Raw genomic sequence first — 18,543 nt, 5'->3', positions numbered from 1 at the left:
CTAAATTAGATTATAATGAGCTAGCTATGACTGCTGTCTTATAGAAAGTTTACAGCATGAGAAGAGCTTAGTAAATATACAAAACATAGTATGCTTACATTAAGTATTAAGTATATGTGCATATATAGAAAACGCCTTGAACACAGGTTCATTTTGCAGAAACAAATGATCATTTTCTATATCCAGCTTACTTTAGCCTCTTCTTGTGCATTACATATTTGTTCATCAGTTTGCTCTTTTTTAATTGCTAAAGCAGATTTTAGATTCATTTTTAAGCATTTCTCTTATTACAGCAATGACAAGCTTTAAGAGAACAAAATTACAGGAGAAAGGTAACTAGTTTTCCAGTGAAATTGTATTACTGTTATTCTTGGTGAGAAGGAAGGAATTAGTAGGGATATCCCCTGCACCAGTAAGTTGTAGGGACTACAAAATAACATCATTTAGAGTATAAACAGCTGTTAGAAAACACTGTGCATTTAATGATCTCTTACATTTACTAAAAGGGTGGTTAGGGTACCTACAAATGTGAAGTGTTGACAACCCTCTTTCTTTCAGAAGCCAGCATGCAAATATTCCCTAATTTTCTGGTTAACTACATTTGCTTTTAATAAAGCATTTTTAAAGTCATTGCTGTTCAACTTTTGCTTGTAATATGTTTCCTAGAGAGAAATGTATAGGGCACTGATATCTCCTGTGCCTGTATTATTTTTTAAGTACTACTGGGAAATTGCAACTTTATAATACCTCAATGATGCTGTTAATACCTGGTAGCATTATTAAATATTAATGCACTAGGGGACAAAAATGTTACTGAAAGAGTATATGTCATATATGACTTCTTAGGCAATGAATTCTTATTGTCCACAGTATTGGAAATGTAGATAGATATAAATATTATCTTAAATCATTTATTGTTGTACTTATTAAAAAGCCTACATCTATAATAGCAGCTTTAGGTCTTATAGTTCAGGATATAGTGTTAAGTTAGTTAATGTTCTGTGGAGTGATTTTGCTTGTAAAAATGTAAATAAAGCCTTAAATTTGTAGTAGAAAGACTAATTGATTTTTAATTTAATCTTTCATGTGTACTGACTTTTCTAGATAGCGTCGAGTTTTTTATTTGGATTATTTCTAAGCTCTAAAAATGACTTTGAATTTACAAAGAATGTATATCTGTTGGCTAAAAGTATCTGCAAATCATAAAATAATTTTGGTTTTAATTAATGTTTAAATTGAGAACTATGCCTTTCTATAAGACAAAATTTTCTATAAGAAAACTTTCTTGAGATTTTTTCCTTTACTCAATTTGTTTTAATGAGATGTGTTATAGTCTTTCATCTTTATTGGCAAAGAGAGTAGATGGTCAGTGGCTAAACTTGATTTTCTGTTAGTACATTATGGTTAGTAATAAGAGCATAAAATAATTATGATTTAAATAATAATTACTAACAGATCAGTAGACATGATTTAATAATAACACATTTTTTCCTTCTGCTTAATTACTTGATATACAAAGAACTATTTTTAGCATCTGTAGGCTGAATTTTATTCCTTTTGTTATTTGGTTGTATGAATACATAATTAGATTTGGGAGGGAAGTCCTGAAATTGGCCAATTATCCAATTTTTCATGTTTGATTAACATTTAGAACATGTCATCTTAACATGCCACCGGCACTACAGTTGATTCTTAAATTATTAAGGTATGACATGCTAAGATTACTAAATTGATACTTTATGCAATGTTGGGATTATTTCTCTCCCCCCCCCACATACCCATTCTGAACTAGATTGTGTGTGGGTAAGGTGGGGAATAATGCAATTTGATTTATTTTATAGACACACACACATGACAAAGGAAGTAGTAGTGTGGCTTTTTTTCTGTAAAGTTGGGCACTTAACCAGTTTTTCTCTACTCCTTAATTTTATAGAGCCAGAATGAAGAATGGGGAGGTTTGTCTGAGGATATCTTATGATAAAGAACAGTCTAAGGCTTTAGTCTCTTTGCCCCTCCCCAACATATTTATTGGTAACTACTAAATTTACCATTTTTGTGGCATGGATAAAATGGGGTGCTATGCAAAAACGACTGTTGCACGTTGAGATGATTTCAAGTCCTGGCTTGATCTGTGAAGATCAAATATTTAAATACTGGACATTGGGCTTTAACCCTCATGGGTAGCTGCATGACGGTGGAGAGACATGCTTTGAGATGTGTCAACCTTTCTTTTTTATACTAACAGCATTATTTTGAAATTTGTGGTGGTTTTTTTCCTTTAAGCTTTGTTGGCTGTTGGTATTGTTTCTCACTAAAGCAATCTGTGAAATGGAAAAGAAGTGAGGTACCCCAAAATTTGCTTCGACTTGAAGATGCTAGATATTATGAATAGATTTACTGTGTTTGCAGGCATTTGTCTTCCTTGTCTAGAAAGTGGTTCTCTAAGGAGAATTACCACTGCTAAAATTGATTTGGTTTAGTGCTGGACCTACATGATATATCTTAGTATTATGCTATCCCTATTTTTTTAAGTAATAATCTATGGGACTACGTAAAAATGGAGAGGTAAGAATGTTAGAAGAAAATGTGGTCTTTAAGAAAATAAGGAAGACTTTATAACTTAATATTTTAAAGAAAATATTTTAAGTAAATATGATTAATAACAATAGCATTAAAGTAAAAACATAAAGTGAATATGTAATTTTTTGAAGATGAATCTTGCTAGTTAAGAATACTTGAGTATATTAGTCAAATTCAAGAATATCTTACCTGGGCTGGGTGGTGGGAGATGGAGGCTGGAGGATCCCTAGTTCAAGACTAGCCTGAGCTACATAGCAAGACCCTATCTCCAAACAGAAATCACAAAATATCTTAATTTTTTTTGCACTAGTCCTAGGGCTTGAATTCAGGGCACTGTCCCTGAGCCTTTATGCTAAAAGCAAGAAGTACTCTACTACTTGAGCCGCAGCTCCACTTCTGGCTTTTTGGTGGTTAATTGGAGGTAGAGTCTCACAGACGGGGCTGGGAAGGTGGCTCAGTGGTACAGCACTTGCCTTGCATGCATGAGGCTCTGGGTTTGATTCCTCAGCACCACATAAGCAGAAAAAGAAAAAAGCTGGAAGTGGCGCTGTGGCTCAAGTGGTAGAGCACTAGCCTTGAGCTGAAGAGCTGAGGGACAGTGCCCAGGCCCAGAGTTCAGCCCCACGACTGGACCCAAAAAAAAAAAAAAAAGAGTCTCACAGACTATCCCAGCTGGCTTTGAATCATGATCCTCAGATCTCAGTTTTCTGAGTAGGTAGAATTACAGCCTCTGGTACCCAGCTTCAAATAATTTTAAGAGTTAGATGTTTTTAAAATATATACAATAATATTACCAGCACAAAACATTTTGATAGAAATAGTTTTAGAATTTGCTCTAATAAGACAAACTCCTATAATTCCTTTGTAATTGCCACTGTTTATAGTAAAACCTTTTAGCCTTAAACCCCTTTATTTTCACTAGTCAAAAGTTAAACAAAGTTGTGGTCTTTTATTGCAGTATATTTCAATTTTTTTAAATAAAATGAATGGGGGCTGCAGAACAAATTCGAGACAAGGTTTGTTATGTTGGTGCTCAAGTTGTACAATCCAGAAGGGGACACAGAATAAAAATGTTTGCATATATTAGTCTTTTTCCTAAAAGACTTTTGAAAATTCCCCCTCTCCTTGATGTTTCTTTTCTAGCTCACTGTGAATCACTTTTTGCAACTCTGGAATGTTTCTAATGATGAAAAGTTGGAATAACTTAAATATGTAATAACGTTAAATTTGATTTCACAAGTTTTTAATAGAGCCCATAATAATAAAAGCATTTTTAGGCCATAATAATAAACAGAGTAGAAAACTTTATTGCATAATACTCTCCTTTCCTATTTTGTGGTTTCCCGTTTACCAATCTGGGTTTTTGTTTGTTTGTTTTTTGTTTATTTTTTGTCGGTTCAAGGCCTGAACTCTGGGCCTGGACGCTGTCCCTCAGCGACTCAGCTCAAGGCTAGCACTCTACCATTTGGCCACAGCGCCACTTCCAGCTTTTTCTGCTTATGTGGTGCTGAGGAATGGAACCCAGGACCTCATGCATGCAAAGCAAGTACTCTACCACTGAGCCACCTTCCCAACCCCAGTTATTTTTTTTTAATACTTCTCTTGACCTACTTCCTTGAACTCATGAGCTCTAGTGTTGGGACCTGCAAAGAGCATATTCCAGCTGGTTGGGCGATCTTTTCATTACTTTGTGAAATTCTTCTAAGTTTGAAGTTTTTCCCTTACTATTATAATTTCTTTGTTTCCTGTGTTGCTTTTTTTCAAAAATTAAAAATTTCTGTTATAGAAAAATGAACAAATGCAAGCAAACACAGTAGACTATGCTCTTATCCACCAACTAGAGCCTAGTAGATTGATTAGCTCAGAAATTCTCATGGGTTGGAGGAGGGGCAGCCGTGTCCTCCCAGGGTCCATTGAGCTATGCTGGACATATCACTATTGGCCTATCATACATAAAGTCTAAAGACACTACTGAATATTCTGCAGTTAACAGGAACCCCCAAGGAATTATCTCTTCCCCAATGTCAGTTGTGTCTTGAGTTGAGAAACCCTAGTTCAATTTAACACCATGGAATAAAAATTCCATTTACACTTAGTCTGTTGCATCTTTTCAGTGGTATATGTAGTATACAGCTTAGTTGCCTGAAAGTTGGTCAAAAATGCAAAAGAAAGAGGGGAGCTGGGCTCCAGTAGCTCATGCCTATAATTCTAGCCTTTCTGGAAGCTGAGATCTGAGAATTGCTATATGAACCTAGCAGAAAGCCAGAAAAGCAAAGCAGCAACCTTGACAAGCAAGAGTATGAGGTCCTGAATTCATGCTCCAGTACTCAAAAAAAAAAAGGCAAAAGGAAGAGGGGAGAAGGAAACCTAAGAATTGTGAATGAAGGACTTACGTGCTAATAAACACATAAATGTCTAATCTCACCTGTGATTCACTGAAATTATGTTTACTTGATAAACATGGTCTAGAGAGGTAATCTGTGGTTGACTTTAGAACCTAATCCACAGCAAAGCTAGTGGGACATCAACATATAATCTCATTTCTTCAACAACAACCAGATCTATTTGTTTCTATTAAGGTAATTGAGTTTGTGTGTGGAAATAGAATTGAGTCTACCCTGCAGGCAAGCAGAGCCCTTTTGAATTTTCTGCTGATTTCTCCATCTCCCTTAGGGATTCAATCACTTCTTAAAGGAAAAATAGATTCAATGACTAGAATTTATATACACAGACTTTTCTTTTGCTGTAGAGATAGACTTTTTTGCTCTTGTTCTTTTGTACTCTGTTGGCTTTAAAGGATTTACTTGGCAAAAATATTTAGAGTTTGATGTTCTTTGACTCTGAAAAATCTTTTATGTTTGGGAAACATTGATTTAATTTACAGCATTTTAAGACAAACAATACTGCTCAAAATATTTCATAACAGTCTAAAATTGTATTTGCTAAGCTGAAAATTTTCTGGTTTTTTTTACTGTAAAAAAATGTAGCTGTCAAAGAGTAATTTATGTCTATGTCTTACAATAACAGATTAGAACAGCTAAAAGAACATAGTAAAGTTATTCCTGTGGTTACTTTTAAGACAAAAGTAATAGAAATAGATGAACAGCCCAGTAGAAAAGGAAAAAAAAACATAGCAGAGGGCATGAATAATTCACAGAAGAAAGAAGAGCAGAATGAAAGATGAAAAGAATAAAAGATGAATGAAATGAAAGATAAAAGAAATTCTCCTTATATTAGAATGCAATTAAAATACCAACAAGACCTTTTTTTACTGGCAAATACACCCATTTTAATACTTAAATTTTTATTATCTTTAAGTAGTTGTACAAAGGAGATGCCATTTAACAAAGCAGTTTAGGAATTCAGTACATCTAAATCAGTGTGATCAGTGTCGCCACCTTTGCCATTCTTACCCTCCTTCACCCACCCCTTCCCTTAGTTTTCTTAGTTTTGTGGTATATACTATTAGTTCTTGACTGCATTCTCCCTCCCTGCCCCCCTTCATTTGTCTACCCTTCTCTCCTTGGCCTCATCCTCCCTCTTTCAAGTACTCATTTCCTGGTGCTTATTTTGTTGGACTGTGACTTTGGTCAAAGCCCTCCATAGAGTCTACTTATTCACTTGTAACCACTTGCACACTGCCCAATGTGTTTACTTATAGGTTTCTAGGCTTGTTATAGCTACCACAAATGAGGGAAAGCAGCTAGACCTTTTGCTTGTTTGTTTTTTCTTGGATTGGCAATGATAAGAGACACTCTTTGTCTTGCAAAGGACAAGTTTGGTGTACCTATTATGTGTATACCTTTTGGCCCATTAACCACAACAATTTATCCAACAGAAATATACAATGTATATATGAGCATAGGCTCAGTATACTATTTAGCCATTAGGACTTACCACATGTCCCTCAGTGGGAAATAAGGTTAAGAAAAATTACAACACAATCATACATCCAGCTATAAACATGGCTAAGAAAAGTAAGATCGATTTTCTTTGTAATGATATGGAAAGATCCTCAAGGCATATCAAATGAGAAAATAATCTCGTAGCAGCATATTAGCTAACTTTAAATATTAATTGTGGAAATGTTTAAAGTTTCTCCCTCCTTTTTTAAGAAGTATAAAACAGCATGTTTAGTATTGCAAATGTTTAGTGGGAAAATGCTCAGAGCAAATGAAAACATAGTAAGACTAAGGTAGAATTTATTAAAATAAATGTGCAGCGCATGAAGTATTTATCTCCTGTGCCCATTTTAGACATCATTTGGTAAAACCATATAATTTTCCACTTATGGCTCATGTGATTTCAAAAAAAACTTTAGACTTTAATAATTCACAAATGCTCATGAAATAAGACTGACCCCATGAGTTTTATTATCCAAAAGGTCTCTTTAAAAGTGTTTCACTTCTAGCTGGGCACCAGTGGCTCATCCCTGAAATTCTAGCTACTTAAGGAGGCTAAACTCTGAGGATTTAAATTCAGAGCCAATCCAGGCATAAAAAAGAATCTGCAATACTCCATCTCCATTTAACCAACCAAATTCTGGACTGGAGGCAGGTGTGGTTTCAGTGTTAGAGAACTATCTTATGAGCAAGAAAGCTAAGTAAGAGTATGGGGCTCTGAATTCAAGCCCCCTCACACACACACACACACACACACACACACACACACACACACACACACAAAATTCACTTCTTTTTTATACTTCATTGTTCTAAGTAGATCTTGCTGAGTAAGAATATTCTTTGACCCTTTAGGCCTTTAACCCAATGAATAGAGTTCCAGAGTTGCCACACAATTCTGTTAGTGATGTTCTGAAACATCAAGGACAAACAAGAGCACTTTATTACATTGTATACTAGAAACAAAGAGACTAGATGTTTGTTCCTAGCTCTACACACCCGGGACTGGTACCATTAGTTTACTTTAGCTCTGCTGTTCTCAACGAGACTTAAGCATCCCAGTCATTATTATAGCTTTCTACCACTTTCTAGTTGCCTTTCCTTTGGAATCATAAGCCTGCTCTGGTGAATGTCTAGGAAATGTTGTGGTAATAGTTTTACTTTTCTTGAGAAGGTAGATGGCTTTGAGAATAGATATAACTTAGTTCCTGTCTTCAGTGTTTCTTACACAATAGTTCCCATTACATTTGGTCCTTTTGATAGGGAATTATGACACAGAGTTGAAGATGCATGTATATGTACTAAGGAGAAGATTCTGATGGTGAGAGTGATAAGAATAAGAATGAAATAAGGGGAGATATACTATATTGGGAGGGGTAATGGGAATGGAGTCAAAAGTACTGGTTTAAACCAGGCACCTGTGACTCACACCTGTAATCCTAGCTACTCAAGAGGCTGAGATCTGAGGTTCATAGTTTGAAGTCAGCCCAGACAGAAAAGTACCGGTTAGACTCTTATCTCCAATTAACCAGTCAAAAACCAGAGGTGGCATTGTGACCCAAGTAGTAGAGTATTAGAGCACAAAGAGGCTCAGGGACAGCCTGAGTTCAGGGACCCAGGCCCTGAGTTCAAGCCCCACAACCGACAAATAAAGCATTGGTTTAAGTGAAGAAAGTTTTTGTCCTTTATCATGAGGCAGTAATGGGAGAAAGCTGTAGATTTTTTTATTCATGAGTTAGATGAGGAAAATTACAAATTGTTGTCCTTTTCTTCACCTTGAAAGCTGACATCATCTAGAGAAGAACCACTGAGGACTGGGGAGGGAAGGATAGATACCTGAGGAGAGTAGATGATTGGCAATAAATTTAGTAAGGAGCAAATTAGTAAAAGGATTTCCCAGAGCCAAAGGCGTATTTCAGGTTGAATATAATATACTTATCATCTTTACTCAAAACAAAAAGTCTCTAACGAATCTGTCCTAGCAAGGCATCAATGTCTCACACCTATTATCTTTGCCATTTGGGAGGCTGAGATTGGGAAGATCGAGGTTCAAAGCCAACCTAGGCAGATAGTTCATGAGACCCATTTTCAATAGAGAGTTAAACGTGGTGCAGGCTTGTCGTCCTAGCCACCATGGGAAGTCTAATGTGGGCAGGTCATGATGTAGGCCCATGCCGTGGCAGGAATCTCAAAAACAACCAGTATATGAAAGCTCTGGAGATGTGGCTCAGTGGTAAGACCTCTTGGCTGGCAAGTATGAGGCCCTGAGTTCAAACCCTAGTGTATACACACACACACACACAAATGTGTATTAAAGGCAACTTGTGGCTTATATTTATCCAATACAATAATTGCACTAAATTTTTTTCTGCACTAATATGCTGTCCTTTCTCCCCCTTAAATCACAGGTATTTTGGTATATTCAGAAACACACCATTTATGATTTCCAAAAGTGCCCATGTCCCTGTCTATGGGAAGAGTAAAAGAGTAGGTCTAGTGCTACACCTTCCCTATGTACTGACCTTTAAATATAATTGAGGAATTACATTATTCTTAAATAATACAATTTTTTTTTCCTGGGATGGAAACGATAAGTGTTATAAGGGCTAGGATCACTAGAGTTTATATTGCATCTACTATTATTCCACGTAGAAGAGAAAAAAATCTTAGTTAATTATGGGCATATTTACGTACCTTGAAGTCAGATTTAAAGGTTCAATGATCATTAAGGTATTTATTTGTAGCAGAACTTCTTCAGAGTCCAGCAGTCTGAAGTGGGGCATTACTTAATACCTGTGAGAGCAACCTGTAGATAACATTTATTAATTATTTCTGTGCATTTTAGGGTTCCTTTTCTTTGTGAAGGATGTTTTCCCATTAAAGAAGGGTTTCCTTTCACAATTGGTGGCTGCTAATTTCTTGTTTCAGTATAGTAGTCTAGATCATTCGCTATATAGAATAATTTGGCTTACCATCAACTCATAGGCAGTAAAATTCCTAGCAGATAAAGGCTGATGGCAGTGGCTGGAGTGGTCACATTTTACAACGGTCCATAGAGAACCTGTCCTCACTCATAATACAAGTTTCATTTAGAGAGGAATGACTACTCAGCCCTGTTTGGGAAATCATCTTTCTCTTTTGTAACTGATGTGACATAAAATTAAGAGGAATTTTTAAAAGATTAAGGACTATAATATAAAGGCAAAGAATTGATACTTAGATGAAAGGTTATTTGACAGACTTTTCTTGTTCTTTCTCCAGAAAACAGAGAATATATATCACAGCAAGCATTTTCATTGGTGTAAGAAAGCATACTAGAATACGTGCTGGAATACTGACTGCATCAAAATGTAGTAGGATATGTGAATTCAGTTTGTCATTATACTTGTGTTAAGCTTGTTGTTTATATTATAGCATTACTTTAAAAGGCTATGGCTAAATCCCAAGGGAAGAGTTCTAATTTTCTTTTCTGAAGTTGATGTTTTCATAGAGTTTTTTTTAATATAAGTTACAGGTTTTTTTATAATTTATTTTTTTACATAGACTATTGAAATAGATTGAAGTTCCGTGACACAGAAAATCCTTAAATACTATAAATTGCTAATGTCACTGGTATAAGAACACAATGTTCCTATGAACAATGAAAGTTTCTTATGGAAGTGAAGCATTGATTAATACAATTATTTTAATTACTTGAGTTTTTTAAAAATCTAGAGTGGAATTTTTGTGAGTGGAAGAAAAAGGGAAGCTATCTTTTTAAGATGTTTTGGAGGCGGTTTAGGAACTATCTGATATAAGCTTTCATTCTGTTACTTTAAGAAGAAATAAAATTGCTAGGCTCTAGTAGCACCTGCCTTTAATCCTAGCTACTCAGGAGACTGAGATCTAAGGATCACAGTTTGAAGCCAGCCCAGGCAGAAAAGTCCATGGCTCCAATGGTAGAGCACTAGACCTGAGCACGAAAGGTCAGGGAACAGTGCCCAGGCCCTGAGTTCAAGCTCCAGGAAAGGCAAAAAAAAATGTATCTGCTTTTGTAGCCTAGTATTTCAAAGTTACAACTTGAATAAATGTTCAAATGAGGACACTTCAAAACACTAATGTAAGCAGTTTTAGCCTTCTTGGATTCACAGCCTTTTGATGGGGGTGTAATCCCTTGGGCAGTTGGAAGGATGGTGAATCCTCTCTTGAGGAAAATTTGTTCAGAACTTTGCGTCTAATTCCAGGGAATTCTTCAAGCCCCAGGAAACCATCTGCAACCCTCTAGAGTCAAATTAAGATCCTCACCACATGGTACCATTTTTTCTTGTTGATGTGAGAAATATATCATTAGGTAAATTTGTGGGCATGGACACCTTAACAAATCTGTTTAGAGAATTCTTTAGCATCTATTCTGGGTTTTTTTTTTTAAGTTAATACACTTAGTCTCAAAGTCACACTCATAGATTTTTGTTATTTCTCCTTTTTTCTTGGAGAAAGGTTCCCTCTGGATCTCGCTTGTGTAATAAAATCCCAATCAACCGAAGGCGCTGGTGAAAGGCAATATTCAAATTGAACTTTCAGTTTGCTCATTATTGAGTTACACTGAAAATATCTTTAGAGTGAAATAAAGACCTTGCTTTGTAAATACAGAGCAACATTTTGTTTACCCTTACATACAGAAATGTATAATAGAAATGTGACTTTGATCTGGGCATTATTAAAGAAGTTAAATATTCAGTCATAAACCAAAGAACAAAAGTAAACAACCCCTTAAATTTTTATTAACTTAAAAGTTCTATAAATCTGATTGTGTCTATATCAGTTTTTCTATTGTGTATAAGAATATATGCATTTCTTTTGTAGCCACGTCATGAATATTTTAATGTCCCTGTGTACTAAATGACTACTCATCGAGTATGCAGAATTTACCAGAGGAAATAGAGCTGATATACTTATGAAAGAAAATATCCTCAGCTTGGTGATTTATTGTCTTGTAAAATAATAATAGAACTTCTAGAACCAGTACCTTTTTGATTGTATACCTTTCCTCTTTTCATACCCCACTTTGCTGTTTTATTTTCATTCTGTATGTGATATCCATTTCTGATTTAATTTTTTCTTGACAAAATATGGTCTGTGAGTATTATGAGCAATATTCATTAAAAACATGTATGTGATTATTAATGAACCATCTGGATTAATTGTCTAAGAAAAGCCTGGCAATCATTTATGTTTACCAAAGAAAATAGAGCTAAAGCACTTGGTCCAAAATAAGCAGTACCATAATATTTAGTGTGGTTTAATCTTCAGTTCCAGAAAAGAAATTATTTAGTGTGACTGTAGTCTGTATGAAGCAATATGTTCTGATATGTTATGTAAAAATTGATCTGGTTAAAACATTTGATTTTTAAGAAACTTTTTAGTTTTCTTTTTCAGTGCCACATTTATTCCATGACTTGTGCTATAAAATAAACTCAAATAATCCGTTTAGGAGGCGCTTTACTACTTGAGCCATGCCTCCACCTTAAACAATCCCTTTTAGAATTTTTTTCCCTTACTCATGTAACTGTGACCCCTCTGTACAGCATCTTTACAATAAAGAAACATTTTTAAAAATAGTGGAAAAAAAGTTTCACAGTCATCTAAAGATAAAAGTATTATCCCTTTAAGAAAACTATGTGTGCAAAGTTTGTCCTGCAAGGCTTAGTGGTAGCCCTTCCATAACAATATTACAGTACAGAATGCCTAATATGCATTGTTTCAATATCTAAATTCTTATATTTAATTAGTTAATGGCTATCTAATATAAGCCTCCATTTAAATCCTTAATTTTTTGCTAACTAGGGTTATATCTTTCTGAATATCCAAAACTTTAATTTTGACTAATATGGTGTATGCTGTTTAACGTTCAGCATATTTTACAATGAAAAGAAAAGTACCAAGTTAATCAATTGGATCGAAAGAGTTTGAAGCCTGGGTTAAGAAATTTGGTCCTAAACACTAACTTTTAAGCTACCACTCATTGAAAGACCTTTGAACATGTGCTTGCAGCAAGCTTAGTATTAGGCAGGTCAGATCAGTCATCTCCATTCGTGTTGCATTGTACTATGTTTGAAATATTGGGAAACATTGGTCTTTCATTTCCATTGGTTTTTCTCCATTCCTTTCTCTGTCCTGCAGTATGGTTCATCTGGTTTTAATGCTGCAGAAATAAATTTGCTTTGTCTCCTGCCTGATTGCTTTGGTTGCTGTGTGCTGAGCTGTAACAAAATGTGGCTTTTTTGTGGTTATCTGTATACAGCCGCTTGCTTAAATTAGTAGACTGAGAGAGCTTTCCTTGCATGTCTAAAATAAAAGTATTGCATGTACTTCAACTCATGTGAATGGCCTTTACTTCTTCATCCCTTTTGATAAAATAACATGTTATATTTGTATTATTCCAGGTTATTTTTCAATGTGATTTTAAAACATTTAACATTCAAGTCATCATTTTAAGCACTGCTAAGTATATAGTTCAGTAGTGTTAAGTATTTTTACATTGTTATGCAACACATCTCCAGAACTTTTTCATCTTGCAAAAGTGACTATACCCATCAAATCAACCACTCCCCATTTCTTGGTCCCACAGGCCTTGGTAAACACCATTGAACTTTCTGTGCTTATGATTTTACTATTTTAGATAATTATTCTCCTAAATAATTTTGAGCTACAATTTTAGTGTGAACCTGTAGGAAAATTACATTTTATATTATAAACAATTTGTAAAAAAAAAAAAAAAAACGTTCAAATTAAGCCAGGCACTGGTGGCTCATGCCTGTCATCCTAGCTATTCAGGAGGCTGAGATCTGAGGATCGTGGTTCAAAACCAGCCCAGGCAGGAGTGTCTGTGAGACTCTTATCTCCAATTAACCACCACAAAACCAGAAGTGGTGCTGTGGCTCAAGTGGTAGAGCGCTCACTTTGAGCTGAAGAGCAAGAGCTGAGGGACAGTGCCCAAGCCCAGAGTTCAAGCCCCATGACTGACAAAAAAAAGTTCAAATTACACAGTCTTAAAGGAGTAAAGTGTGTAAATGAAACTAGGCTTTTAAGAAAATTTTTAAATAATCCATATCCAAAAAGCATCATGATTCTTTCTCAAGAAATTCTGCAGGCAGTGAGCATATAATAGAAATCTGATTGGCTCCACAAAATAGCTCTGGGCCATTTTTACCAAGATAAACTTAGAGTGTAAACTGTATACAACTCAAAGCATCCTTTAATTAACGTACTAAAGGTTGCATTAAACTTTTAAACATTACTCAATATTAAGTGGAAATAACTGAGTTAAAATATTAAATATATGGTTCAGATATTATACAGTGTGTTGTATTTTAATGATTAAAGGCTAAACATTATAAATGGAAGAAATTGGCATATATGGAGTTTGAGAGGGTTGCTTTTCCATTTGACTTTAAAAATAACCTATCATGAAAGCTTCAAGACATAAATGTAGAGAATTCTATAAAGAACCTTCAGGTACACATCACTCAATGTCACCAATCATCAACTTAATATTCTACTTGTTTACTCAAGAACATTCCTCTAGTTTTGCCCTGGAATTTTAGAGCAAACCTGAGACATCCTCCTATTTCACCTATATTACTTAATACCTAACAGTAGTTCCACACCCAACAAAGTTAATAGTAATTCTCCTATCTGGTTCCGATTTTCCTAATTGTCTGGAAGAAAATGTCTTTTATGTTTAGTTTGTTAGAACCAGATACCAGACAAGCATCATATTATATCTATCTGGTTGATAAGTCTTAAATCTCTAAATTTTTAACAAGTTATCAGCTTTTTTCCTCCTTAGCTTTTTAAAAACTGATCGTTTAATGCCATAGTTTTTTTTTTACTGTTCACTGATTGTATTATTGTGATATTCGATTCGTTCTTTTATCCACCATCTTAAAATTTATAACCTGAATAAAGTGAATTCAGTTGGGAAGGATATATAATGAGACTACGCTTTAAAAAAATACCTTTTTCAAGCCAGGTGTCAGTGGTTCATGCCTGTAATCCTAGCTACTCAGGAGGCCGAGATCTGAAGATTGCAGTTCAAAGCCGGCACAGGCAGGAAAGTCTGGGAGACTCTTATCCAATAAACCATCAGAACACCAGAAGTGGTGCTGTGGCTCAAGTGGTAGAGCACATGCCTTGAGCTGAAGAGCTCAGGGATAGTACCAAGGCCCAGAGTTCAAGCCCCACAACCAAAAAAAAACTTTTTTCACCAACCTCACTTCCACCCAGATTTCCATTACTACAGAAACATTAACAGGTCACACTATGTACATTTTTGGCTACAGTAATTTAACTTGATACTAAATACTAAAATGCCTTCATTTAGTTTTCAATTTTCTAACTTACCAGCTAATGTTTTTTAAAGCACTTTCTATAAATCAGGCACTGAGACTTAAATTCTCTTAACCTCAACACATGAAGGTAAGTAGTACTGTTATTCTTGATTTCCAAATATAGAAATTGATCATAAAGGTTAAGTAATTTATTGTTATACTGTAAAGTGCTTTATAATAATTAAACCTGATGTTCTATGAATTTATTATTTAATATGACTTTTCCTTGTTTTGTGCTGTACCACAATTAGGATGCAAAAGTAAGTTTATTATTAAGTATCAAAATTTTACATTGTTAATCCACCATTAAAATATAATAATTGCCTTTTAATTACAAAAGTGCTAGTAATTCCTAAAAGTTGATCTGCATGCCTTTTTAAAAATTTTGTTATGTGCAAAGTTAGCCACTTTGGAAATGGTTTGAAATAGGTTTTTTTCCTAGCAACTTGGTTTTGTCTTCCTTTGAAATTCAAATACAAATATTGGAGCCAGGTGCCAGTGGTTCACACTTATAATCACAGCTACTCGGAGGCTAAGGTAAGGAGGATCATGTTTCAAGGCCAGCTCGAGCAGAAAAGGTTGCTTGACTCCATCACCAAAATAACCAGAAAAGGCTGGGCTGGAAGTAAGACTTAAATGGTAGATCACCAGCTGAGCAAGTTCCTTTTCTCTCAAAGTGTTTGTTGTCTTCCGTATGTGGCTTCCAGAGATGTTTGCCCTGAGATCTTGGAAGGACCATTTCTAAAACATTACTGCTTGTGAACATTTAAAGTGAAAATATCAAGAGGAAGTCATTTCTATAAATCCATGGAACAGAAAACAAATTGGTGAAGCATAGGGAACTTGAGGTGGGGAGGCTGCTTTTTACTCGCAGGAGATTTTTTTTTTAACAGTAAGATAATATTTCCTTATTTAATGGACTACCAGTGATTTCATCCATTATAATTGCATTGGTTTGATTGCTTTGTGTGTTATGCTAATTGAACCCCCATACATTGGCGGATTTACAGTAAATATTTAATACAGATGGTGATGTCTTTTCTGTGGCTTCCAGAGTTTGGAGCACTGAACTAACTGGCTGTCACTAGTAGAATATTTCTGGGGCATGTCCTTCATGTCCGTTTTTCACCTTAAGAGGCCCTCCCTGGATCTGCTTACCAGAATCTCACATTTTCCCTCCACAGGAAGCTGAAACCCCACGTAGTGTTCTTGAAGAAATTGGACTGACATAACTCTTCTCCCTTGTTGATGACTTCTTGTGGCATTTCACACTTGTAGATGGTCACTGCCTTCATGTCCATGTTAGCTAATGGTGTAAGATGATGTCTTGTCAGTATTAACTGTTTTGCTAAGCTGCTTCATTCAGGCCTACACAATTTTTTTTAAAGGGAACTTTGGTGAATCAAAGATGATAAGTTAAGGGACTTAAATTATGTATTGGAAAGATATAGAAAAAGAAACCTTTTGGGGATACTTTATAGATCCATTTCTTTTAGTTGATTATGTGCATATATAAGAATGATATCTGGATAACATGTATCTCAAACAAATCATGCAAAATATACTTACTACTGGGTTTGACCAAGAAAACTCAAATTTGAATGTGAAAGCTGGTTTTATGGAACCAAAGACTAGATTAGGGCACCATTTCGGCCTGTCTAAGAATAAAGGGAATTGACGTGTTACAGATCAAGTGAATGAAAATTGAGCTACTGAAACTTTAAGCAAAATCCAAATTTATACGAAAGACCTATATTGGATACTCCATACCTTAACGCCAAACAAAAAAAAAGCATCCATTGTTTTTGATGACGAGATTGGAATGATATTGTTTTACAATACAAATTAATAATATGAACAAACCAGATGAGGGACAAAGAATGTTTCTTAATAGCACATAAATTATTAAGAGGCCAAGGTCCATTTGATTCCTGAAGATGAGTTTTTTGAGGTCCTCTTCATTTACTTAGTTTTTTGATGGCCCAAAATAAAGTGAGATCATCAGTTTGCCAGGAAGTTTTGGTAACAGACTCTTCCAGAATTTGTTATGGATGGTTCTTCTCAACGTTGCATAAAATCAATCTTGAAAGTACCAGTGTTCCTTCTGGGGTGCTTGTTAAAGCCAAATTTATTTCGCTTCTCTATTGCTTCCTTGCAGTTAGAAGTGCTAAAACACTTGACAGCAGCTTCCTTTCCTTCTGTGGCATTGCTTAGCGAGCAGAACATTAACAAAAATTGAAAAACCTTTCGTATTACAAAGTGAGAGTTGAATGAAGTAAAATGGCACTAACTGGCACGCTATTTTTCAAGCCGTGTAACTGTTCGACAGTCACTTTCATACATTATCTAAACATGTCCTGGTGTTCACACTTTCCCTTGTATATATGCTGGGCTGGATTAAGCTTTGTTGTGATTGTAAACAACAATCAGACCACATGAGCACTGTCTTATCACATCCAGTTGTAATAAATGTTCACCATATAAACACTGTGGTGTGTTTTCAATCTCTCTTTCCAAAAGTTGGTCCAACTACGGAGAGCTGCTGAAGGAAGAATTTCTCGTGTTCAATAAAATGTTAACCCTTCCCACCATTTGACACCCCTCCCCCCATCTGCATTTGGTGGTGATTATAAGCACATCAATAAATAACAGATCTAAGGCATTTTCATGTACTTCAACTCACTAAAAACATGAACTCCATGCTGCCCAGAGCATATTAACACATTTATTTTCAATTAATAAATGTCGCTTTTAAAACTTTGATGCAGTTGACTTCTTTCTGAACAGCCAACTACGATTATTCCTGATAAAGGTATCCAAACCATCTGATTACTCTCACCTCCTGTCTACTGAAGGTGCACAGTCAAGAGCCCCACATAACTGCAGCTAAGTTTAAGATGGATGTTTACCACAATCATCAAAGGTTTATAAGCTCCCACCCCATTGACATCTGAAGGGAAAGGATCAACATCTCAATTTTGGCTTGACCTTAAGGTGGATTTCCCTCCACTTCCTCCCTCCTCCCCACAATGAATTAAGAATATTCGGTTTTACTGTAAACTTTACAACAGGTAAAAAGGGAAGTGGAGAAAAAGACTTCTGTATTTTAGATGGGCCTTGGTTGCATCTTCATGTTTTAGAATACTAAAGAGCATCCATCTTGCCCACCTTAGAACCATTTTCTAAGGATTGGGAATTATTAAGATATGAATGACCCTGTATATTCTCCCAGCTCAGAAAGTATTAAAGGCTATAAACAGCAACCCCCATTAAGTCTATTACTCCCATTTCCTGCACGGGGAGCAGGACATACAGTTAGCTTTTCCTCATCACTCAATATTGTTATTCTAAAATCCTTTGATCAAACTTTAAAAAAAATATTTATCTTTAGCCAGGTGTAGAACCGCATGCCTGTAGTTTATAGCTATTCTAGCAGTGCGGGGCAGGAGGCCTGTAAGTTTGAGATACCCTATCTGGAACAAAAAGCAAAAGGGATAGGGTTATTGCTAGAGTGCAAACCAAAGCATGTGTGAGGCACTAGGTTCAATCCCTAATTGTGTGTGTGTGCACACGTGTGTGCGTGCGCAAATGCACATGCTGGAACTGGAGCTTGAATTCTGGTGCTGCCCCTGAGCTTTTTTTGCTCAAGGCTGGCACACTACCACTTGAGTCACTGCTCCACTTGTGGCTTT

The 18,543-nt window shown here is 35.6% G+C and overlaps 1 protein-coding gene across 3 annotated transcripts in view; it reads left to right on the top strand.

Moving 5' to 3' along the window:
* The window catches only part of Ap1s2 (adaptor-related protein complex 1, sigma 2 subunit), a 29,471-nt gene extending 12,133 nt beyond the window's left edge, over positions 1 to 17,338 (top strand). Inside the window, exon 5 of one of the 3 annotated variants that reach the window (XM_013032162.1) lies at positions 16,036 to 17,338. In XM_013032162.1, coding sequence (XP_012887616.1) covers positions 16,036 to 16,083 — 48 coding nt within the window. In that variant the 3' untranslated portion in view covers positions 16,084 to 17,338. Of the gene's footprint in view, positions 1 to 9,743; positions 10,067 to 11,324; positions 12,026 to 16,035 lie in introns of those variants that run through there. The other 2 variants (XM_013032163.1, XM_013032161.1) reach the window with 2 other exon arrangements.
* Positions 17,339 to 18,543: the final 1,205 nt, after the last annotated feature.

This window comes from Dipodomys ordii, unplaced genomic scaffold, assembly GCF_000151885.1.
Source record: "Dipodomys ordii isolate 6190 unplaced genomic scaffold, Dord_2.0 Scaffold150, whole genome shotgun sequence".
Classification (NCBI taxonomy): Eukaryota; Metazoa; Chordata; class Mammalia; order Rodentia; family Heteromyidae; genus Dipodomys; species Dipodomys ordii.
This window is presented reverse-complemented; position numbering and strand designations above follow the sequence as displayed.